Here is a 26,499-nt window from a genome sequence, read left to right as displayed (position 1 = left end):
GATATGCTTAAAACTACATATGTATGTTCAACTTGATATATCATCAACACTTTCTGCAACTTGTACTGTGAGTTGCACATGACACATCTTTCTTCAGTCGATCGACACTGATCAATATATTCACGCGATCCGAGACACGCCCTCTTTTATGCATTACACATTGCCTGACAAAATTGGAATACTTACGCGCTGCAAGCGTATTCAATAAAATGAAAGAGTAAGAGCGAATGAAAAAGACAGAGAAGGAGAGAGCGTAAAAAGCAATGATGCATATGTAGTCAATGCTTTGGGGCAGACAGAGGCGCCACCAAAAGGGGATTACAATGCGAAACCTTGTTTACAAGATTTTGCAGATTTTTTTCCTTTTAAATGTTCTTATTTATTAACAAACTTTTTAGAAGATAAATATTAAGCATATTTTATAAATTACATTGCCTATTTTTTTTTAATATATTTTAAATTATTGATCTCTAAATAGGATTTTTAGATATCTTTATAAAAAAACCATTTGTGAGATATCAAACATCTTCAATTATATCTATGAAAAAGGTTTTATTTTATGTATATAAGAAGCATTTGAAGAGATATTATATCATACATGTACATATCATACAAATACAGCATATTTTATATTTCATTTAGAATTCTTTATAAGACATCTCTCATAAATATACTATTTTCAATCAAAGATACTTAACATTCTCTGTTTACTACAATTTGAATAATTTGGTTTTAAATTTCTTTTAAATATCCCTCAAACTATATTTGTATAATTTTTGTTTAATAAATTTTAATTTGCATTCTGTAATATTTAGTTTTAAGCTTCTTTTTAATATACAACAAAAATGTATAGCATATTTTTTGCTTAACAAATTGTAATATAATTTTTTCCATAAATTTTGCTTAGTATTTATTATAAGAAACATTTAAAAAGACACTGTTACACATATTTAATAAAATGTATTGCATATATTTTATTCAATTAATTTTTATTTTTATTCACTCAATATTTTTTCTCGAAATTCTTGCTTCTGAGTCATGATCTATTTTGCAATTATTATCGCATTTAAATTCTCAAGAACCCCCTTTTGCAGCCACTTCTCTGTGTGACCGATTGCAAAGTTGTTGTATTGCAATCGTTGAAGCACATTTTTGCACATGTTGCTGACGTTGTTGCTCTTGTTGTTGTTGTTTCGGTTGTTGTTGCTGCGGTGTTTGTTGTTGACGTTTTGCTTACTCGGTGGTCGTAACGGGGTGAATGTCATCAGGATTTGTATTTGCCAAGCGGTCAATTGCCTTTCGCGTCTGTTTGGTTGTTGCTCGTGAAATTTAATTTGTCAGTGATTGTTTGTTTTTAGTTATTGTTGTTGTTTTTTGTTTTTTTTTCGTTTTCTTTATGTTTTGTTTTTGGAGTGTGTGAAACGCTGACGAATGCATCCGAAAGATACTCATATACTCATGCTCTGAGTCGAATAATGACACGATTATACAATCGTGACGCTGACGCTGGCCGCTGACCGTTTGTGAATATGAGAAATGAATTGAAAATGCCCTCGAGTTGCAATTGCAAATAAGCATACGTATAAGTTCTGCTCTGCTCAGCTCTCATTCCCCGTCTTCTTCTTCTTCTTTCTGTCTCTGACGTTACGAATTGTCGAAAAATAAAACGAATCAAAAAATACGGTGCAACTTTCGACTGATTGAGTCATTGCGCTTTTTTATCAGGGAATTCAAGTGTATGGCATACGTAGTATGAGGAACGTCATTAAACATCCCGTATTTATACATAGATTGTGAAATTACCCCCTACAGGGGCGAAAAGTATTTTTGTGACGATATCTGCCAGCGATTTCCACAGAATTTGTACTATATTTCTTTTGTTGTTGTGCTTCTTTGCTACTGCTGACCAAGTGATCTTATTAAGAATCAGTTTATATGTATGTATGTTTATAAGACTGTAATGAAGGAAACTCTTAAGAGAATATAATAAGAACATTTCAGTTTTAAATGCTTTGTTTTATGGTCCTTAATAGTATTTAATTTGAAGCTTTCAAAATTAAATATTGAAATAATAATGTTTGATCTTTATTCTGAGTAAGTAAATCTTAGTGCTTTATATCAACTGGGGATATAGCTCAGTGGTAGAGCATTCGACTGCAGATCGAGAGGTCCCCGGTTCAAACCCGGGTGTCCCCTTGGTAAACTTTTTTAAGCCTGGAGGCCTGAGACTCTGGTTCATCTCATTGGAATAAGAAATTGTATTTATTATTTCAATAATATAATAATAATTTTCAATTACTCCATGAATTTGAATAGTGTTCTGTAGTTAGTTTCAAATCTTTAACTAATTTATTACAAAATCATTTTCGAAGGGATACAATTTTAGCTACAGTACATTTGAAAATTCTGTATCTAATAAAAATATCATTCTAAGTGATCGTATTATGCACAAAAGTAACACAGACGTGGATCATTTGGTTTACAGTTGGTAAATCATTTTCAAAGATATGTCATTATTAATTTAGATTTAAAAGTTCTTTGTTTAATTTCTAACGGATCGTATTATGTACAAAGATCATATTTGATGAGATAAACATACAAATTCCAATTTGCATAGGCGAAATGAAATTAAAAAATCTTAAATCATAACTAATTCAAATTCATTATATAAATAATGCTGAGATAAATTTGAGATATCATTTCAAATGCATTATCGATACTAAATGAAATAAATCTACTTTCTAACCGATCATTATGCATTCAATTGCCCATTGAAAGTTTATTTCTGTTCAATATTCAATAAGCATTGAATAAGAAAGTCACATTGCCATAAACTAGCTACAATCATGGTCACCTAATTAGAGTCAACATACATTGATCAAAAGTAACTCCAAAGTATTTCTGCCATGGCAACCACAATTGGCAAGGGTATTTAACGATCGACACCCTGAAGATCGCTCTCACAACTCCAAACTATGTGTGTGTGAGTGTGTGTGTGTGTGTGTATTGGCAAAGTCATAAGCCCACATGATCATGTTGGCACACCATTTGTAAGTCAACGAACCAAGCGGGCAAACCAACAACTTATGACTCGATATCTTTATCTGTGTTTGTGTTGTTGTTGTTGTTGTTGTTATTGTTGTCTATTTGGCGGGTTTTCTGCGCACTTTCGAGTGAATGGCAACAAGCTTGAGAGCTGCTTCGGGGAGCTGCGTCCTTGCTTCAGTTAACAACAAATGTTTTGGCAAGCAAAAAGCAGCAACAACTGCGACAATGACGTTGCAAAAGTCGCAAGCCACAAGCCGCGAGTCGAGTTTAAGTGTCGACTGTATACACATTGTATTGTAGCATGGCATTTCCTCCGATTTGTGTGTGTGTGTGTGTGTGTGTGTTGTGGTGTCGCATTGCTGGGTTAGTTACCTCCAGCGCGATGGCAATGAACCAGAGAACCATTGACCGACCAGAGCGACAAAGCCGAAGCCGCAGCGACGAATCGATGCGAAGCAATGCGATGCAAGTTGCAACACAGACGCCGCACGATCGTCTCTCAACTCGACTCGACTCGGTACACGCTGCGACCAACCGACTAAGACTTGAATACCAAAACAGGTTTTACTGCAAAAATGAGCGCAAAAAAAAGCATAAAGAAAACAATTTGCAACATGCCGCGAGACTGAGACCGAGACCGAGACTTCGACGCAAAGTGCAATGATCGCAACGAGGCTGCAACTTCAACAAGCTGATTTCGAGTGGCGGCAACTGTGCCGCATGCGACTTTCTTGTGCGAATTCATTGTTGAGATTCGCCTTGTGCGAATTCAGATCACAAATTATAGTTTGTTTCAGAGTTTGCACTTGCCTTCGGTGAAAGGAACGCTCTCTAAGTCTGCTTTGACTGTGACTTACTTTGAATATCGACAAAACAAAAAGAAAAAGATAATTTGCCGAAGCTTAAATACACTCGTAAAGAGTGAAGGTTTTAATAAAAATATAGCACATCAATTTAGTAATGAAAAAATGTGGAAAATGTTGAAATGTTTAAATTAATTCACATTTATAAGAAAACATAACAAATACAGAATTCTGAAATAGTTTTCGAGAAAACTTAAATTTAATTCAAATACATAAGAAATCATAACAAATACAGATTTCTGAAATAGTTTTCGAGAAAACTTAAATTAAATTTAAATACATAAGAAAACATAACAAATACAGAATTCTGAAATAGCTTTAGAGAAAACTTAAATTAAATTTAAATACATAAGAAAACATAACAAATACAGATTTCTGACATAGTTTTCCAAACAAAAATTCAATATTGGGGTGTTACAATCATTCCATCAATTTAAGATTAAAGATTTAAAAACAAAGGAAAATGTATTATATTAATCATTTATATCAAAACAAATATCAAGTATAACAAATTTTATTACAAGTTTTTAAAAGTCATGAGTCTGCTAAACAAATATATTAAGCAACAAAATGTGACTAATTTTCTTCATAATCTTAATTTCAATAGGAATAAAGAGGGTTTGCAGTAAACCAATGATATTTATGATAAATATTCTAAACATTCCATTTTATTCTGCATTTTCCATTCTTAAATAAAGTTCAATTTAATTTGAGATTTATTGTGCTTTCTTTTGAATTTGGCACAATAAATGTGTAATAAATTTTCTTTTATTTCTGAAATGTTATTCTTGGGATCTATATATTTTTTTCTTTATCTTTTCCTTTTTAAATACACTTTCTTCTTCAAGCATAATTTTTTCTATAAAGTTTCTTTATTAAAGTCCCAATTATCTTAAATATTATATCGCAACTAAACACATTATTCACTATGTCCAAAATCTAGGGTATCTTTTGGGTCGATCTCTGCAGTGTTGTTACCCGTATTTTTTGTGCTGTTGTTGACTAAATAATATGGCATATATGTATGTGTATATGTATATTTGGCAATGAACTTGAAACACGCGTCATGCATATGAATAAGTTTGCGCCACATTCTGGCCATGTTGACCATTCTGGCCAAGACACGCTAGGAAACGCAATGGCTTCAATTATTTTATGATGCAAGCGTTTCTCGCTCTCTCTTTCTTAACTACTTCTTCCGAGGAAGCGAAAGGGGGGAATACAAAAACGAATACAAATATATATGTATATATAGAAAAGAATATATCGCAAGCATTTGCATGATTTGCGTTGCCAGCGGGCTAAAGCGTTGTATTTTTAATTATTTTCGGCGTAATAACCTAGATTCGTGGCGTCGACTTGAGGGAACAGCACAAAAAAAAAAAAAAAGAAGACAGTACAGCAAGAAGGGGAAGAAGAAGAAGAACAGTACCCAATTTTATGTGCTTTGCTATGGTTTTTTTTTTTTACTATTCCTTCCATTTCCACTTCTTCCCCATTTTATTTTTGTTGCTTGTTGTTTCCCTTTTGGCAAAGACTTTTTCTTTTTCTTCGACTTTGACTTCGACAGCGATCGCCATTTTCTTTTTGGCATGTTTGTGTCTGTGTCTGTGTTTTTGTTTTTGTTTTTTCTATACGATTGTTTTTCTTGCCACAATGTGAATGACACTTTGTCGTGTGGCTTGCCGCTTGTCTTTACTCTCTGTCCATCTGGACAATTGTGAACTTGGTACAGTTTAGAATCCAAAATAGAGCTCTTCTCCACATCGATATGAATATATATTGCTTTGGAATAATTTCAATTTGAAGCAATCCAAAATGGAAATCTAAAGAACATTCTCTTTTTATATATATTTAAGATTTTTTGGAAAGCATGAACCTTTCTAAAGTTGATGGCATTTGTTCTTAAATTTTAGTTCTTTAATACTTTAAATATTTTAATATCCTGATATTCAAAAAGGAAAGTGTCCCAGAAGTTTCTATTACAAACTTTATAATATGCTTCTTTAGTTTTCAATCTCATAGCAACTATTGTACAAAAATAATATAATTTTTATATGTATTTCAGCTTTTTTAAAGCAAGAACTTTTTAGAATGGAAACTAGTTATTGTAAGTATAGTATTATTGAATAACTTTAAATTCAGCTTATTATCTTTATATTGAACATCAAAGTCGACGCATGAAATCAAAATGTGTTAAAAGATTCTATAGTGAAAATTTCATATTACATTTTTGCAGATTTCATTCCTATTGAAACTGTTGTATAATAATAATACAATTCTTATATAATTATATATTTAAAAACAAACACCAGGTGCTCTAATGTTAATCTTTTATTCTCGCTGTAGCCAAAATAATTATAATACACGCAGATAATGATGATAATAATAAAACGATGATTAACTCGGGTAATTTTGGGGCTATTTGCGTTTTATTTAACCTGTGTGAAAATTGAGAAACCCATTTAATAGGGATTTCGAAATTATAGAGCTAGACAGAGTCCAATTGGACAATGTGATGGTGTGTGTGCGTGTGTGTTTGTGTGTGTTAGGTTATGGTTCTCTAATGTATTTTATGAGACCGGAGAGAAAGAGGGAAACCAGAAGAGTGAGAAAAGGGAGCCCAAAAAGGGTCGCTTGATGAATGAACTGTCAGTCTGACAGAGTTTCGTTTTATAACCTTGTATGCTGAGGTACCTGCTTTCGAATTAGACAACAAGAATAAAAAAAGAACATGGCCCAGAAAAGCGGATAGAACGATAACTGAACTGTGCGTGTCAAGTGAGGACACACTTATACAAGCAGCTGTATTATTATATATATATATTTTTTTTTTTGGTAAAGACCTCGCTTAAAAGCCCTTGATAGAGTTCAGTTGTAGAGTTCAGAGTATAGGTAAATGGTCGACGGGGCGGTTATCTTATCATTAAAACACACGTGAACGGAACGTCAACAAGTTTCAACAAATATGACACTATATAATAGACTCAGACTCGACTATCTTTATCTATGCGCGCCGAGAGTAATGAAGGTTGCTTCCAAATCGAACTGCGTTGAACTCCAGACATTGCGCAGCGGGAAGCAGCTAAGTACATACATATGTACATATGTATTCTATTTATGTATGTCTGCTTATCCATCACATAATTTCCACTAAAATAACAATCAGGCATAGAAAAAAGCTGATCGCAGTCAGGGGGTTGAGCCCAAACACCAATTCACATTTAAAAGAGAGCACACACAAACACACACACACACATGCACATTTACATATGTAGACTCAAATTGAAATTTGTATGTTGTGTGTGTGCTGTCGAATTTTCGGCGCACAAAGCAACAAAAATGATTTCGAAGTTCAAGGTCAGTAAACTTGCTACGCACACGCACAATGGGAAACGACGACGGCCAGCGACGCTGACGTCGACGTCGTCGTCAACGCAGCGATCCGAAGCAGCCGGGTAAACATTCGGCTACATATGGAGATACAAATGGAAGATAAACACATACACGCACACACACACGCACACGCACACGAGCAATAGAAACGTTCGTTGCTGTTGCCTTGCGCTCTCCCGCTCTCTTTGTGTCGTGTGCGTGCGTTCGCTCTCTCACACACTGTGCTGCTGCTCTCTTTGCCTAGTGCCTCTCTTTTGTTACATTTTAATGAAACTAGAACGAATTCGAAATGAGTTGAGCCATGTTTTGAAGTTGTCTACGCAGATAGATCACAGCGTAGCGTAGTGGGAACAGCTTGACTACGGAGATACCCTGCAAAGTGTTTGCACCCTCCCCAATATGTTGACTAATATTTGCACACACACGCTTATCTTATGCGATTATCTAAGCAAACTTTGGTTGCCCGCAAAGTGCGCCAGATGGCGCAGTAGCAAAATATTAAAGTTTCTTTCTTGATTAACTTCCGGGTTTAATAACCGTTTGCGATGACAAAATACAATAAAAACAAAAAAGAATTACAGGTTTTGATAACTAACGTCGTAAAATCTGATTACATCAAAATACTTCTGTATTGTTTATTTAATATTCTCTGGGCATAGTTTGTTGTTTTTTCGATTTACAGCGCAAATATTTACGATACGATGAAATAAACATCAGGTACTAAGAAACTAAATTTGGAAACAGTTTATAGGGTATGAAAAACCTTTACAAAAATAGTTCGAGGCGTGTGTAAAAGAATGGAACATTTGCTGGGTTCCGCTTAAGATCGTTTTAGAATTGTGTTGCGGGTGTGAAATGTCGAGATATAAACATAATTTGAAGATGTTGTATTTAGAATGCGTGCTGGGGGTTTTCCTATGTGTGTATAGAACCATTTATAGACAACTATGCTGTGCTGTTTATAACTTAGAATGATGATCTTATATGCATGTTGAGGCGGAACCGGTTCAACTGCTACGACTTTCATTAATCAACACAAACACAAAAATGTTGGCCATTCTAAGCGAAACTGTTGAAAAACTTGTTCAAACATCGAACAGCAAAAATAACATATAGTATCATAAAAGCAAATTTTTAATCAAAACAATGGCTAAAAAACTAAATGCCCTGGGTCAAAAAACGCAACGAAGGTCAGTGACGATATTTTTCGGTTTTCGATGTATATATAACATATTGTGCACATTCATTTATTAGAATGTGCCAACACAGCTTATCTTTCGATAAGACACTTCTAATAAAACAAAAAAGAACGAAAAGTTATTGAACATAATTTATGAATACGGCACAAAATTCATAACAAATTACACTTGACAACTGCTAAACTCATTAACTAAATGGCCAATTCATTAAGCAACGAGAAGAACTAAAACCAACAACACAATTTTTATTGAATTGAATTCTCACTGAATCTGAAATCAAAAGTCTTCTCGTTGCTGTTTGTTGTTGTTGTTGTTGTTTCTCGCGTTCTTGTTTCTGGTTTTGTTGTTTTGCCTCTCGGCAACTTTCTTTTGTGCAGTGCTTTCTTTTGTGCCTGCTTTCTTTCAGTCGCTGCCTCTCTCTCTCTCTCTCTCGCTCTCTCGGTCTCTTGCTCGACTTTTATGTAACACATGCGGCGCTGTGACCGTGGCCTGCTTTTGGCCATGCTCTTTTCGGTCTATTGAAATGGGTTAATGGTCATTGAGTTGGGACTGAAATGCGCCTGGCATCGTTAAGAAAGAAACATGGCATACACCGTACTAGAACATAAAATATAAATAGATAAACTATTAAACTTTAACATTTATATAATTAAAGAATTTCTTATGCTATTCTTAAGCATTGATAAATCAAAAGATCTTCAGGAAACGTTTCCTGATTCAGATATAAAATAACACAATTTCGGCATTCTAGGAAATCATTTTGAATGATTTATGATCTTTTCCATTTTTGGGTATTTATAGAGCTAGAACCTCAAAGCTGAACAAATTCCATTTAATTGAATATAAGTAAAGTATAATATCATTGAATTTTAGATATATTTGGTATTAATATTAAAGACTTAATTGGGATATTTAAATAAAGTATAATATATCACTAAAATTAAAATATAATTACTTTAAGTATTTTAGACATAATTGTGATATATAAATAAACTATAATAAAACATTGGATGTCAGATATTTTTGCTAGTAAAACAGTAGAATATATCATTGAATTTCAGATCTATTAGCCATTAAACTTTTATACATAATATAAAAGATCAATTCTAATTGCATTCCTCTTAAATTACTGAAGAAAACTTTAATCAGATTTCGTTTGTAAACTTGTTAAAAATCTGTAACTAATCGAAGCTATAATTTTTGTAAGAATTGTTGGCATAATTGGGATATATAGAAAAAGTACAATATATCATTGAATATCAGATATCTTTACTATTAAAATTGTAAACATAATAAATATAAATAAAGTATACTATATCAATGAATTTTAGATATATTTACTATTAAAATTATATTCATAAATTCAAAGATCAATTCTAATTTAAATTCTCTCAAATTGCTAAGCAAAACTTTAATCAAATTACGTTTGTAAACTTGTTAAAAAATGCTGTTACTAATCAGTGCTATTATTTCCGTATTCCGTATTCCGAAACACCCTTTACCTACAATTATTCGCAGTAATTCCGACTTCCAAAAACGACTCCAAAAAGGTGATCAAGATGCGTTAAGTACGCTTACACGTGTTGGAATTGCCTTTATAGACAATGTTTAAGAGTTGCGATTATGCTAATAACAAATTCAGTTGCTAGTTTTTCATTGTTGTTGTTGTTGTTGCTTTTGCTTGAAAAGGCTCATGATTAATGTTATTAACAATTAAATTGTTGTAGGCTCAGACAAGGTTGCTGATGTCATTGACTAGTTGAAGCCGAAAAACTCAGACTGAAACTGAAGCTCAAGTTGAAGTTCTAATGCCAAAGCCTATTAAACGTGCCTATGAGAACTTTGTATTCGCTACCCTGTATATGAGATTAAAAGGGTATATAGTTGGGGAAGATATATTTCAAAGAATTTTAAATAGTTTGTTAAGCTTTTGTTAGTTAAGATTATTGTTTAAAGTTTGATTTTTCTTAAGCTAAACTTTACAGAGCATTTCTTAGTTTTCTCGACTGTTTTAAGCCTGCGTTTTTTTTTTTTTGCCAGTCATAAAGTAATTGTTCAGCTGGCATTATATTAGACGACGAGTTCAAGACACTTTTGGCCATGTCACGGCTCAGTTGCCAGGCGGCAGCGCCAACTTTTGGCCTAGGCTTAAGCTCCCATTTCCATTTTTTTTTCGGTTTTTCGTTTTATCATTTTTCTCTGTTTTTTTTTGGGCATTTTTTTCGGTGGTTTCGTCGTGTGCTGAGCATACACAAGTGTCAATTACAAATTACAAACTGACGGTGCAAAAAAAGAAGCAGCAACGAAAATTGTATATTATTTAAATGATATGCACAACGAACGGAGTCGGCATTTAAAATGCGTAAAATGAACTTGAACTTCGGCAAGGAAGCGACTCGACATCGAATCGACGAAGACATCGACTCGACTCCAAAGCCAAGGGCTTCTTCGAGTACTCAATGAATTGATAGACTGAACGTGTTAATCATTTTTGATTGCCTAGATTTAAGTTATACATTTTGGTGTAGGCGTTGTTACGTGGCACGCGGCACGTTCTACGCCATTTTTTTTAGGGGCTAACCAAATATTCATTGGACACACCACTGAGCCACTGAGCCAGCAAAGCGGAGAGAACCATCAAGAGCCATCAAGAGCCACCGGCAACAGGCAAAAGAAAGAGAAATGAAAGGCAATGAAACAACTTTTCAACACCAGGTCGCTTAACAACTTTTAGTTAAATTTTATGCAGCAACATTATAAAGGAAACGGGGAAGAGAGTTATAAGTGAGTCTGATAGACTGCAAGAGACCCTGTAAAAAGACATTTGCGTACAAATTAAGTATAATAAAAACTTATAGTTGTGGGGAAGATAATTCTAAATGAATCAGTAGTTTATAGAAATATATATAGATTTATAAAAAATCATTTCAGTACAAATAAAGTATAACAAAAAGTTATAGTTGTGGGGAAGAGAGTGCTAAGTGAGTCCGATTGACTGCAAGAGAATCTGTACTTCATGAAAATAAAGTATAACAAAAAGTTACAGTTCTGGGGAAGAGAGTTCTAAGTGAGTATACTCGACTGCAAAAACCCTGAAGTTAATGAAAATTTATATAGTTTAGTTAAAAATCACTTGAGTCCAAATAAACTATAACAAATACTTATAATTCTAGTAAAAAAGAATGTTAAATGAATAATAATCTTTCTTATTAAATGAATTTGATAGACTATAAGAAACCCTATAGTTCAACAAAAAGATATGAAAATCATTTAGATATAAATAAAATATGTATAACAAAAAGTTATCGTTCTGGTGGACATAACGTTTAATAAATGAATCTTTATATTAGAAAACTTAATAGATATAGTTTTGATCACTTTTTTGAATATAATTTTCATAGTAATCATATATAAAAAGTAAAAAGTAAGTTTGGTAAAATTTGAATTACAACTTAAGTTCAGCAAGAAACATTTATTGAAAGAAAAGTCATTGGAAAAGTTAAGAATGTATGTCAATTATGATCTCTATGCAATGTATATTACTTTTTAAATAAATTTTCAAAGGTTAGCATTACTGTAACCATGCTAGAAAGTACTTTTTGATATTCCTTTTCCTAAAAACTTTAATAATGATTTCAATTTAAATTTAATTAGATTTCTTTTACCTACAGTGAAGACGATTCTACAGTCAATTAAAAAGCACTGTATATTTGTTTGATGTATCTCATTTGATATCCATTTCAATCAGACAGACAGTTGGACATGACCAAGGGTCATCAAAGCCCTCTTGCTGCCACTTTATTATACCCTTTTTCGCCCTTGTTAATGGGTATAGAGTATCACAAAAAAAAAAAAAATACACAACAGCAAAAAAAAGAAACGATATAAGCAAAACAAAGTCAAAGAGCGAAGATGAAGAAACGCACACATACGCACAAAAAAAAAAGAACCGAAAAAAAGTTTGGCTCTTTTTTTTTTTTTTTGTTCTGTTTTTGCCCAAAAAGTAATGAAAATGTCAATGTCCGAACAACCTTGAAAGCAGTCAGAGGAGAAAAGCTAACAGAGCGACAAAACATAAGGGAGGACAGAGCGAGACGGAGCTAGAGAAAGAGTGAGAGAGGGAGCAAGAATGTTTGCAAGAGACGGAGAGAGAGAGAGAGAGAGGCGAGTGTATTGAGAAGGGCCAAATAAATTTGTAATGCGCATAAACTTGTTGTTGCCTCAATTATTTTGTATCGATAACTAAGGGCAATCTAAATTGTAGATGACTCAGCGCAGAAGGGGCGGAGGCGGGGGCGGTTTGTCGCAGGTACTCGCTAACCAAACTGCGAATGCGTAATACAACTCGCATTTCGCACTCGCACTCGTAAAATATCTGATCTATTTATGCGCAACGTGAATATATGTAAGACAATTTATAGCACAGTATTTGCATATCGAAGAAAACAAATCTAATTCAATTCAGACTGGCGCAAATAAATCTAAAATAACTAAAACTAAGGGCTGTCTTTATAGATAGTTTAGAATCTCTTTTAAAATTACACAAATTACTTTTAAATTGATGTAATTATAAAGCATACTTTTAGGGCCACTAACAAATGTAATATTAACGGCAAAAATTGTTGATTAAAAACTTTATTTAATTTAAATTTTCATATTTTTAATTTAATTGAATATTTAATTATTTCAAATCTATGAAATCTTACCGCTCAACTAAAGTTTCACACCAAAAAAAGCTCCAAATTGCTGCTAACAGCTGCAGCGCCTCCAGCGGCTTAACGGCGCAACGCTGCTTCACGCTTTATGCTCAAGCGAATTGTTGCTGCTAGCTACCGCTAGATGTCGCGCCATCTTATCTGTGTGCATATATTATGTGTCAATACACTCAGCGTGCTTGTGTGGCGCCATCTGCGCATGTTTTCAAAGCAAGCCCAAAAGTATGCAACGTATTTTTACGTTTTCAAATCTTGAAAATGCTGTTAAATATTTTTCAAAAAAAAAGCTTTGCTGCTAATTTTGAGGGAAATGAAATAGTGAATAATTTATGCATAAATTGTAATTAATAATTTTAATTATATGTTATGCATATGTTGTAAATGAAATACAGATATGGGCAGAGATATTGTAAAAAAGCTCGCTGAGGCATATAAAATTTACAGTTGCTCTTTGACGTCATTGCACACACACTGCACGTTTGAAGGAAAAACCGAATTGAGTTCATGAACGTTTGTCGACTTCAATTTGCTCTGCGACTAGAAAAATGTGCATAAAACACACACACACACACACATACATTCAGCGAGTATCAACAAACTGGCAAAAGCAAATGCATTTGCGGCGCCGACAGAAACAGCAACAGCAATAGCAACAGCAACAAATAGGCCTGACTGACTGACTGCCTGCAACGAGGTCACGTGCAGATTACAATATGGCGCTCGACGAGCGCACACAGGCGAATGAACTGAATTGACCCGCTTCGCAATAACCTCTAAAAAAAACTATTGCAATAGAGAGCGGGAGCACAGAGAATGTGCACAGCGAATGGCAAGGGATTTATGTTTGTGCATTTTATGTTAATTAAGAATGCATAAAATTTGTAATTCTATTATAAATTTAGCTGCATTTCATAATTCAAATTTAAATAAATAGTGTGATACTAAAATTTGATGTGTGGCATTTCCGTTCGCCATAGCAATGCAAAAAGCTCTCTCGCTTGAAAGCTTTTTTGTTTCGTTCACTCGAGCCGGTTTGCACTGTGGCACAGTGTTGTATGTGCAATGTGCACACACAAATTGAGTGCAAGTTCAACACAGACACACAACTATAAAACTTTGCTGAGACTGTGTGTGTGTGAGTGTGTGTGTGTGTGTGTGTAAATTTAGATCGAGGTTATTGCTTTACAATGCTGCGCGTGCATTCAACTCTCGGCTCAGTTTTTGCCGTTTGCTTAGACAACGTCGACGACGACGACAAGCAAAAATGACATTAAGAAAAATTATGTTGAATTTATTTATTGCATTGCATAGAACGAATGAACGAACGAATCAGAAATGAATGTAGCTGACTCTCTTGCTCTCTTAGAGAGCACTTTGCTTGTTGTTTTTGTGATTTCAATTGCAATATGCAAATTGTGTAGGCCGAAGCATGGAACATAGAACAGAGCAACAAAACTGTTCGAGTGCATTAATAAGTAGACATTTATTTTTATGAGTTATTTGACTCAGTTCTAAGCAACAAGGTTGCATCTGGCAAACATAGAAACCAGGTGAAAAACCTCTAATGACATTCGATTCTATCACATTGAAAATTCTCTTACTTACGCATTGAGATTTTGTCCTCAAGAACTTACCTGCAATAAAGGAAAAAAGACTTATTAATAAGGCAAATAATAGATTAATTATGCAGCGTATTCATGTTAATTGTTGATTGTGTGATTGCGCGTATACGTAATATATGCATTGTGTATACGCCCGGTTGGTTGGTAAATACATATATATATGAAAATCTATTGCTGCCGCTGCTTCAATTGAAAGCGCACTCCCTCCCCCCTTTACACCCCCCCTCTCTCTCTCTGCTCGGCAGGCAAATTTTATTGGGTCATGAGACTGGCGAGCTGGCAAAAAAGCTGGCAACACATAGCGTATGGGGATTCATATCGTCGCGTACATCGACTATGGTGATAATGGAAATAAACACACAAACAACCACACACACACACACACATACATACATAGACACAGATATGAGCACAATTCGCGATTCGCAGGTCAATGAACGAGGCAGTTATTCAAAGCAATTCCAAGGCCAAAGCCACGGCGCATAGAACCCCAAAAAACCACCGAGAGAGAAAGAGAGAGAGAGAGTCATCAACGAGAGAGTGCGCACTTGCGATAGTGTGGGAGAGAGCACAAAGTAGGCGAAAGCCATAAAGGAGAGTGTATTTTTCTTATTTCTGCCGAAATGAATATGACATGAGTCGCAATAGTTGAAACCTTTTTTTTTGTGATAGAGTTTTGAAGTGGAACTAAAGCGCTTATCTTATCACATCCGACGTGTAATTCTAAGTTTAAGGCAAGCAAAAAAAAGAAGATAGTGCAAGCCAGATAATAACCATGCTCATATATATTTATAATCATCGTCAAATATTTGCAGCCAAACTAATTCAATTAGAATAGCCAAAAAGTCAAAGACAAAAAAATGTATTTTTGAAATGTCAAATGCTGTCCTAAATATTTGCAAGCATGGAAATAAATTCAGTTTTCTTAGTAGTAGAACAATTGTAACTCATGGCGTATGAGCAACATTTTTTGTTGGTTTGTTGAATGGTTGCAACTTGGTTTGACTTTATCACAGCTCTCCCTCTCTCCCTCTCTCTCACTCTCTTTCCTATCAATTGAAAGCGAAATTTTGCGGGCATCTCGCCACACGCTGCGCCTCCCCCCCCCTTGCCCCTTGCAGCTCACCCACTATCTAAGTATAAACAGCCAATAGCGTTTGCCAAGTTCAACGACCGCACAAGTCCATGGCCTAGATTTTACAACAAAAACGTTTGATATCGCTGTCGCTGTCTATGTGTGTGTGTGTGTGTAGTTGTTGCTTTTACTTTCATGACTTCATTCGGCTCTGCATTTAGATTTGCCGATTTGTCGCTCGTCTCTCGCTCGTTCGTTTCGTTTCGTTTCATATATTGTTTTTTTTGCTCAATATTTTTTTTTTTTTTTGTCCGACATATTGCTACGCATAATTTTTATTGATATTTACTTGCTACATTTATAATTAAATACGATTTGGTTTATTGACAATGCGGCGTATGCGTTACAAGCAAAGTCATGCAATATTAAGTATACGACACGTCTTACAAAACATATGACCTTAAGAGTTCAAAGGACTCGCAACACCAAAAAGTATGAGATAGAAGCGAATGATGAAAAGTTAAACACCCTTTTTTTTGGTGTTCTCTTTTCATAGGGTATGAGACTGTGCGTTGCTATCTTCTTTTTGTTGTTTTGCACGCAGAATATTTGGGTTAATGAGTTCAATGACCGCATAGCAGAAGCGCACAATTTTGCTTTATGTGAGCTTTGCTGTAGCAATAGAAAGTGAAACTTTTTGTCCGTAAATTAATTAGCACATTAAATTTAGACAGTTGACTCCCACACACACACACACACACTAGCTTTAAGGGTAGTAGTGTGATTCACTCACCAGCTAAAACTCGACCAATTAAACGTTCCGTATCATCGATATGCTTGGCCTGAGCAAAAAGATCTTCTCGACTTCCCACAGTCATTTTCAGTTAAGGTTTTCTTTTCTTGTGCGTTTGATAAAATTTATTTTACTACTGTTTTTTTGATTGTTTGATGATTGATTTTCAAAAACTATTTTATTATTATCACTTGATTTCTCTCAACTCTCTCAACTAAGCGAATTTCTTATGGCACTTGAATGATTTCCAAAAAAAATATATATTTCAATATACTATTTAGTCTCTAGATAACCCGTTTTATTTTTTTTGATTGGCTAATGATTAACTATAGAATATAGAACTATTTGTATTCTAGATTTGTAATTCTCAATATCACAAAATAGCAACAATAGCACTTGCACTTTTGATTGGCATCAACAATTTTTTACGGGTTTTATTCTTGGACAAGTCTTTATGCATTTTCATCTAATAAATGCAACAATTAATTTCAACATTATTATTTCTTATGCTTAATTCACTTTCTCTCCCAAATACATTTGCTTGATTTCTGTGCGATAGAATTTGATATATATATTTTACTATACTCTATTTATATTTTGTTTTTGTTCTTTTTCAGTCTAGTTTTTTGATTTATGACACATTGGTTGATTGGAGGAGAGGGAAAAATGTGAATTTCAATTTCAATTGCACTTTCACAGGTTTTTATTTTTCGCCAAAAATGCCGAAAAGTTTTTGAGCGCCAAGCACCGGAACAACAACACAAAACACACTACACACACAGGGCTGTCCAACGAATTTGTACACGCGCTTGTTCTACTCTGTTAGGCTCATTAGGTTCTGTTACAATTCAAATTAGTTACCAGAGCAATGCTTGTGCTGCTCACTGTTATGCTCAGAATGGCACTGCTCACCAGCGCTGTTATGCGAGTGAGCTGCTCGCCTGGCACTGCTAACAGTTGACTAGATGATGATAAATAGCAAATAAAATGTAATTTATATTTATCAATTAAATATAAATTTGTTGCAAAAAATATAAAATTATAATTTCTTTAAGAATTTTCTATGTTTAAATTTTTGCTGCTTTATTTAGAATGCTTAAGCGCATGTAACGGAAATTTTGTGTGCTCACATTTGAAAAGCGCTGTTGTTAACATAAGAATGTTAATGTTAAGCATTCATTGCGCTGTTAACTGCCACCAATTGGGGGAGGGCTGCAATCTAAGTCGAATATTGAAAAGCTTTTTGCGCTTTGGTGCGAAAATTTAAAATTGTTGATAAAGAAAATTAGAAATAAAGAAACTAAAATAATGTAGTTTCATTAAAAAGTAAATTTTAGACATACTTGTTGATGTTTCTCAACAAATATTTAACATAGATTTAACGGGCAGCTTAAAATGAACCTCTACTTAAGTTAAGCCCAATTTGTTGTATCACATTTTGCAATGTCTGCTTCCAACTAATCGAAGTGGTCCACATTATGCTACCGAGGCGATAAAGTTAAATGAACTGCAAAAATGCCAATGACAGAAGAATTATTCAAGGCCGCAAGACGAACCACGAATTATATGGCCAAAGTGCCAGAGCAAAAAGGGACGTGACGAAGGCGCGCCAAACACAAAAAAAAAAAGAAAGAAGAACCAGAGCCAATCTTTTTGGATGTATCTGTATCTGTGTAGTTGTGTATCTGTGTCATATCATGTAGGATATACCAAGTAAATCCTTGACGCTGTGTGTGTTTGTGAGCAGAGCTCAGTCTGCCAGCGATTAGTAACGCGACATTGAGAGCTGCTGCAAAATGTCAGCGAACGTATTTGAACTTTTTATTCCTGCCACACAGACAGACCCAGACCTAAGTGCCGCCCACTCGTCCACCAAATGCAGCCCAACCTCTATTGTAGCCTCCTCCTCTACTCTCCCCTCATTGCCCTACGAACAACAACGGAGCATTTTACACAAATTGCTGAGTGCCCCATGCTGTTGTGTGGCAAGTTTTCTGTGTCGTTGCACGAGTTCAGGGTCAGTTGCATAGTCGCTGTGGCTGTCGCTGTTGCTGACGTTCTGTTCTGTTGTGTTTGTTACTTTTGCTTGCAGCACGTTGCATTTGTTGCTGTAGCTGTAGGTTTGCCCGATTGTGGGTCGATTGGGTTGTTCAGTGTTTTTTTTTTTTTGTGGGTTAGTCGCTTGTCTATTTTGCCGCTTCATTAAGCGTGCCAAAGCGACAGCTGCAAATGGTGTTGCACTTAATGCAAAAGCACTCTTAATTTCATTAGCCGCAGACTCCAAACATATGCACTATATGTAACCAAATTAGTATGTGAACTTTGACCTCCAAATTGAATCAGTTGTAGCTGAAATTTTGACACACGCTGTCCTATTTCAACAGCTTTGTTGAGTATAAATTTCAGCCTTGTATGACTTTTAGTTTGGACAGTACATTTTTAGTTTTTCTTAGTCAGTCAGGAGTTAAGTACATTTAATGAAATTAGAGTACGAACTTTGACCCTGAATTTCTCTCAGTTCTAGCGGAAATTTTGAGACACGTTGTCCTATTTCAACAGCTTTGTTGAGTATAGATTCCAGTCTTCTCACTTTCATAGTTTGGTCTATATAGTTAGTTCTCTTTGTCACTCAGGAGTTAAGTACATTTATCGAAATTAGAGTACGAACTTTGACCTCAAATTTCTCTTAGTTGTAGCTGAAATTTTGAGACACGTTGTCCTATATCAAAAGCTTTGTTGTGTATAAATTTCAGTCTTCTAACTTTCATAGTTTGGTCTAAACATAGTTAGTTCTCTTAGTCAGTCAGGAGTTACGAACATTTTACGAAATTACAGAACGAACTTTGACCCCGAATTTCTCTCAGTTCTAGCGGAAATTTTGAGACACGCTGTCCTATTTCAACAGCTTTGTTGTGTATAAATTTCAGCTTTCTAACTTTCATAGTTTCGACTGTACATTGTTTGTTCTCTTAGTCAGTCAGGACCACGATTTGTATTCATTTAGCTGCATAATCTCAGTTGCTGCTGCTGCTTGGCCATTTTATAGCAGGCTTACAAATCCAACTCACCCCAGGCAACAACAGCAGAAGCAGAGGCAGCATCAACGTAACCTTCTGCGTTTATTGAACTCGGAAAATCGGGCAAGGACGTAAACTGTGCACTGTATAAACTACATGTGTATATGAGTGTGTGTGTGTGTGTGTGTGTGAGTAGTTGCCATTTGGTTAGCAACTATGCAAATAGCACAAAAGCAGCATCCATTAACAGTTCGCTGCATTGGGAGATCATAAAAGAAAAATTGTGCATTTTTAATTAAACTAACGACAACAGTTACATTCATATTCGACTTGACAACGTTTTCTAAAAATACCCTGAACTTTATTGATTCTTACGAAAATCAAGTGAAGCTTGCAAATAGCAATAAAACTTTTCATAGAAATTAAAAAAATAGTTTTTTCGATCTGATTTCTCAGAAAAGTAGCTTTATCAAGGTTACTTGGAAGTTTATTTTGGAAAATATAAATATTAAATATGAAAAATGTGTTTTTTTAAGATAGAGACAAAACAGTTAGTCAGAACTGATTTGGATTGGGAAAAATATATTTGGAGATTTCGGAAATTTAAAAAGATTGCTAATGATTCTATTTTCCCCTGTTATAAGAACACGTTGTTCTAAAGAAATTTTTGAAGTGAACGTAATTTCAATTACACAAAAAAGAATTTTGGAATTTCTTCATTAATAAATTAATATAAGGAAAATCAATGTAACGAATGTTATATAAGACTATTTAAGGAAAGAGATATTTACAAAAATCACATTAGAAAATATAATGAATAATCCCACAACTAAATTTTAATAGAAACCTCATCAGAAAATATAATGAGTATATTTAAATACATACTGAAGAAAACTCTATAAATTAAATAATTTTTATTATTTTTCAAATAAAGACATTAAGCTGATTTGTTGAAAATCATAATAAATACAATAAATACAATCAATTAATTAGGGAGGCCAGTTGCCTAAATGGAGTTAAGGAAATCATTACTTTATAAGCAAAAGCATGCTTTATTTATATTGCATTAAGCATATGCTTATAATAAAGCTTTGCTATTCACAAGAAATAAAGAAAAAGAACCTAATAATGAGCTTATACAGAAATACACAAAAATATTTGACAACTACACAAAAAAGTGTTTTGCTTCACATCAAGAGGCCGTCGCACAGTTGAGTTGAGTGCTGTTCTGTTCTGTTCTGTGCTGCCTAGGCGCGCCTCCTCTTAGGTAGGGCAGGTCCAATGTATGCCAGAGTGAGAGTTGCCTCGTGTGCGTGTGCTGTGCGTGTGCGAGTGTGTGAGTGTGTAAGTGTGGGCAACAGATAGACAGTACGAAAGAGAAAGAGAGAGCGAGTGCTAGCGAGTGAGCAAGTGAGAGTGCCTCATAGGCTGAGCAGAGTAGAACATACAAAAAATATATATTGTATATACAGAGAGGAGAAACAGCAACAACAGCAACAACAACAACAACGAAATCAACAGCGAAAACGATGATGATATTCCACTTGGCCCAGATTATTTTGAAGGTCGCGTATTATCGACGGTCGTTCACCTATTTATTTGACGCCGACGAAGGCGACGCGACGAGTGTGGCTTCGTTTATTTTCGTGAAGTGTCGGCTGCTTTTTTTCGGCGCTGTTGTATGTATGTCTTCTATGTATTAACATAAGTATGCCTGCCTGCCTGTGTGTGTATGTGTGTGTATATAGGCTTGTGTTTGGGAGTTTTGTACATAAGACAGCCAAAGCATTAGGTGTATATTTAATCAGCAGTTTTCTCATCATTGTTGTTGTTGTTGTTGGGGCGCGTGTACTTTCTTGTGCGACAGTTGGCTGCGTTTTTGGGCACACAACAAAATTATGCGGAAAAGCGTTGAAGGAAGTATTGAGGCAAACATATATGTATGTATATGTATATACATACATACTGTATGTTTGCGTGTTTGTGTACATTCCAAGCGGTCGACTCATTTATAACGAATTGCTGGGAAATATGTGTGGGTGACTGTGCTTTGTTTGCTAATACGCATTATTCACAATAAGCGCAGGCATAAACAAACGAATTGCAAATACCAATAAGCCGAAGAGCTTAATAAACACGTGTGTCTCTGCCGCTGCTAACTTAACAGACGCTTATTGTGCTTTACATACAAACGCATGTGTGGGGTTGTGGTCTAAGCTTAGCTTCTGCTAACTTTACATAGACTCAACAGACTTACATAAGTATGTATGTATGTATGTATGTGTACATATATAGTATGTAAAGTCTAAGCTGTTGCTGGCGTGTGGGAAGCGTAGATTATAATAATGTACAAACAAAAGTGATTAGAAATATTCATTTTTATGTGCTTCACTTTCGCTTTGCTAGGCCAAGTTCAAAATCAAAATTAATAGGAAAGAAACTGCGTAAAAGTCAAATAAATAAAAAAAATAAGTGCGAACAAAATGCTAAGCAGCAAATCGATGTGTGACAGAGAGGTCGACAGCCAACAACCTGCAGGTGTGAGGGAGAAAGATACATATTTATGTATAGAATGAAGAGAGAATGTTGGCGGGAGAGAACAGCAGAAACAACAACAACACATTGTGTGGGAGCCAAGATTGGGAGCTTGGGTTAGTAGAGCGGTTCGCGTTTATTTTTAGCTCAGAAAAAAAGTCCCAGGCCACCCACCCTTCCACAGGGAGCGAAACACAGAGAGAGAGAGAGAGAGAGAGAGAGTGAGGAGAGAGAAATTCACTTAGGCCTAGCACAACAGTGCGTGTATTGAGCTTGAGGTGGTGGGAGTGATGGGTGTCTCTCGCACACATACAAGTGTTGCGTGTGTATGGATGTGTAAGCATTTACTTTACACACGCATACTTATATACAGTTGCTTCTGGGGGGTTTGACACATTGACCATGAATTTGAGAATTGCGTGCGGAAAGTTTTTTTTCTGTGGGGGAGGCAAAACAAATGGAATGAGACAGAGACAGAGCAAGAGAATGAGAAAGGGAAAGGGGAAGATGGATTGTGTTTTCTTCTTCCTTTTTGGTGGGGGAAATTTCCACGTGCTGAACACAATCGGCATTTTATGCGAAATATGCAAAGTGTCAGCTTTTAGAGTTGCGTTTATTTTGCGAGAATTTTCGACTTATCAATACGACGGACAAATTCAATTACACAACAATAAATGACAGTTTGCAGTGTTCTGTTATATTCTATTCTGTTTTCATCTCTACTCTTCTTGAATCTTTCTGCACAAAATTGGAGAACATTGAGAGAAGAGCGAAAGAGCAAATTCCGCGAATTTCCAAGCGTCATTCATTAATAACACTAAAATGAACCGAAAGGTTACTAAAAGTCAAGGCCAGGCAATCAAAATATATAAGCCAATAACGAAAATGCCAACGAGCGAAATCCGACACACGCCGCACGAACACAAAGACGAACGACATCCGAAGTCTTAGTTGAACTATGCGTGACGCAAAGATACCCTAGAAAAGGCAATCCATAGTAAACACAATAAGTCATAGATTCATCTTTCATCAAATGGGTTTAACAGGGTATGCGAGAGTAAGGCAAGAGAGAACGGAAGAAGAGAGCGAACACAAGTTCAGGACAAGTGCTAATGTGTGTGAGAGTTAAATGTACTATGATTCAACCCCTCTGACCCGCCCACGCTTTCGCTTTGAGCAATCTAATTTCAGCTTTGTCTAAGCTGCTTAGACTTTATGTCTTTTTGGTCAACATTTAATGACAGTTAGTCGCAGGGAAAACACGAGAAAAGTATACGAAAATGTGTGGAGGAATAATTCATGCTTTTGCTTATAGTAAAAGCAATTAGAGTGATTTCTTTTTTTTTTGGTCAAGGTTAAGGTCTAGTCGACCGTAGATAGCATAGAAATAATGTTTATAAATAGGTTAAGTCCCAAAGATTATTAGATTAGGTTGCTAATAATTAAAAATAAAACATTTCTATTTTAAAACATTGACGAAGAGAAATATTTATCAATTATGTGAAAAGTGATTCTTTTTTATAACACATTTAGTTGAATATTTATATTTTCGTTAATGATTATTACTGAAATCTATTCTTAATTTAATTTCTTTATTTTTATTTCATATGTATTTTGTTGTTTGAAAGCGATTAGCTTTTTTGTTATCAATAAAGCTTTCAACATATTTTTTTTAAAGTGCAAACTGCAATTGAAATTCATTAGAACAAAGCTGCAGTGCATTGCGGAGCTTTTCATCAAATGTAAAAGCTTTCGCAAGTGCACAACTGCAGGTTGCATGCCAAACTATTAGACAAAGCTCACAACAAAAGCTCGCTTGCATTTGTATGTAAGTGTAGTGCAGGCAGAAAGCTATGCTTGCAATGCACTGCATAGTAATTGCAGCTACCCAGGCAACAAAGCTTTTGTGCTGCACAATATGGTAAGCGATAGTTGTTGGAAACTAAGCAAAGAGCGATACTTTTTCTGAACGCATTAAATTTTTCCGCCAAAGTTAATTAAATGTTTTGAATATGTTCAATAATTTATATATTTTCTTGTATATTATAATATGTTTTTAATATTTTAGGAACTTTTCAAATACTCCAAACTACAAGCTTGTTTTTAATATTAAACTAGCTATAGAGAAACAAACTTAATATGTAAATCGATATATTTAAAAGACGGAGACTTTCGCTTTTTAAATCTTTATAATAAGAAATTCATATTTTTTTCCTTAAACTATTTTTAGTCTCCTTCACTTGTTGGTCCGCTGGGTAATGACAACCCTATTTAATGAGCTGTAGTGAAAGGATGAAAAAAATAAAGAGAGAGTGAGAGAGAGAGAGAGAGTGGAACGAAGAGCTTTCTGAGCCAACCTGTCGCCATGTCGTGCCACAAGTTGTTGCTGCAACCAAAGGACGCAACAGTTGCCGCAACTAAAAGCAAAAAAAAAAGAGTATAGGAAAACTGAAGGCAACATGAACAGGCGAACAGCTGTGCGCAGCTGAAAAGCTCCGTTGCATGTGCCACTGGGACCTTGACAGTCAAAACCAAACACGCTATGCTTTAAGTCTCCCCCCTCTCTTCCTGCAATGCCATTTCAAGGATCCCACTTGGTCGCCTATTTACTGACATTGAGCTGCCCTTGATCGTTAGTAACCTTCGTGCCGCTGCACCCGCGTCCTCGTCCTGTGGCAAGGACACCCACATTATTTTTGCATTCAGCTTGCAACAAATTAAACTTGCTCTTGCACTAATTGCTCGGTTGTGTCAAGAGCTGCCCTCAGCCACCTCTGCTAAGCTGGCCTAATCGTAACTCACACTTAATTGACTTTGATATTTACACTAACTATTCGCTGGGCAATTGGATAAGCTATGTTAAGAACTCAAAAGGATATGCAGTCTGTATAAACACAGAGAAAGAAAGAAAAAAGAAATCTATATTTTGAATGGTTAAAGGAAATGTAACTTAGAAGACTTTATATCCTGCATTCTTCTTTTTAATAAAAGGATAATCAAGCTGAACTTGGAAGCTCGAAAATGAGAGATATCAATTTATTTAAAGTTTTATTTCTATTCTATTTTCTATTTTTTGAACACAATTTGTATGTTTTCTTTTTTTTACTTGTAGCAAAATACTTTGTTTCCGCGTCTTCAAAATTTCCTGACAATTGCACGTCGAATGCGGAAGAAAATTATAATAATTCATAGTCATCCTATAAAAAATGGGGGTGCAATAACAAGCCAATTAACACTACAGCCACCTGCAGTGCGTGTAATGCATACTAATTATTTAGAAATGTAATAAAATATATACACTATAAATGCAAAATATGTAAATGGCAACTACGCAATTAAAATTGGCCGGTAAACGTAAAAGATGCTAAAGAATATTCATAGACAAGTAAATATAAAATACTAGAAAAATATGTGAATGTAACTTTTGTCATTTAAATATCACTTTATTATTTATAAGTAAAATTCTATGTCTGTTTTTTTTTATAGAAAAATGATTAACTAGTTTGTCTTGTGTTTCATTATATTTTTCATATTATTATTATATTGAAAGCACATCTCATAATAGTTCTCCGGAGTTGGAATTCTTTACTAAATTATTGAAAAGTTGTTTCATTCAGAATCATGCATTTAATTCTTTACAATGTTATTACTATTATTCATCGAACAATGTATTATTATTGTTATTGTTACTTTATTTACTAGAATAACTATTGAGTAGCATATTTTAAAAAGTGGCAAGTTTAAACTTGTTTCTCTTAATTTATTATGTTTAATTTGAAAGCTCATCTCTTCCTTCTTCATTCAAAAACTTTTAATGAATATCTTCAAGTCGGACCCCTTTTCTTAAATGAGTCCCGTCACTTATATGTCCATTATTTATTACTGTTTATTTATTATGTTTATTATTATATTATATGTAATTTAAAGGCTCATCTCTTACTTCTTTATTGAAAAACTTCAAGGGGTATCTCTTAGTTGCGCCCTTTTCCTGTAGCTGGCAAACGACTTTTCACTTGTTTGTCTTGCGTTTATCTATTTATTTTGCACATTTTGCCAGTTGCCTGTGTATTGTGTAGTACGCTTTATTGCGCAAAGCAAAGCAAAGCGCACGCCAACGACCTTGACCATCACAATTTATTTTCATTTTACTTTTCGCTCACTCTCTTTCTCTTTCTCTCTCACTCTCAGTCGCTATATCGCTATCTCGCTCACTCTTGCCCCAGTGTGATGCATGAG

General features: G+C 34.8%; 1 protein-coding gene and 1 non-coding gene across 3 annotated transcripts in view; one reads left to right on the top strand and one right to left on the bottom strand.

Moving 5' to 3' along the window:
* The window catches only part of LOC117570216 (ecdysone-induced protein 75B, isoforms C/D), a 110,580-nt gene that overhangs the window by 68,813 nt on the left and 15,268 nt on the right, over positions 1-26,499 (bottom strand). The window contains exon 1 of one of the 2 annotated variants that reach the window (XM_052005172.1): positions 16,712-16,811. The exons of the other annotated variant lie outside the window; for it this stretch is intronic. Coding sequence (XP_051861132.1) covers positions 16,712-16,796 — 85 coding nt within the window. The 5' untranslated portion in view covers positions 16,797-16,811. Of the gene's footprint in view, positions 1-16,711; positions 16,812-26,499 lie in introns of those variants that run through there. 2 annotated transcript variants of the gene reach the window in all.
* On the top strand, positions 2,125-2,196 carry Trnac-gca (transfer RNA cysteine (anticodon GCA)). Its single transcript has one exon. It is a non-coding gene; the product is annotated as a tRNA-Cys (tRNA).

The sequence above is a fragment of the Drosophila albomicans genome, chromosome 3, assembly GCF_009650485.2.
Source record: "Drosophila albomicans strain 15112-1751.03 chromosome 3, ASM965048v2, whole genome shotgun sequence".
In the NCBI taxonomy this organism is placed as follows: Eukaryota; Metazoa; Arthropoda; class Insecta; order Diptera; family Drosophilidae; genus Drosophila; species Drosophila albomicans.
Note: the sequence above shows the minus strand (reverse complement) of the source record. Positions and strands in the feature narration are given on the sequence as shown.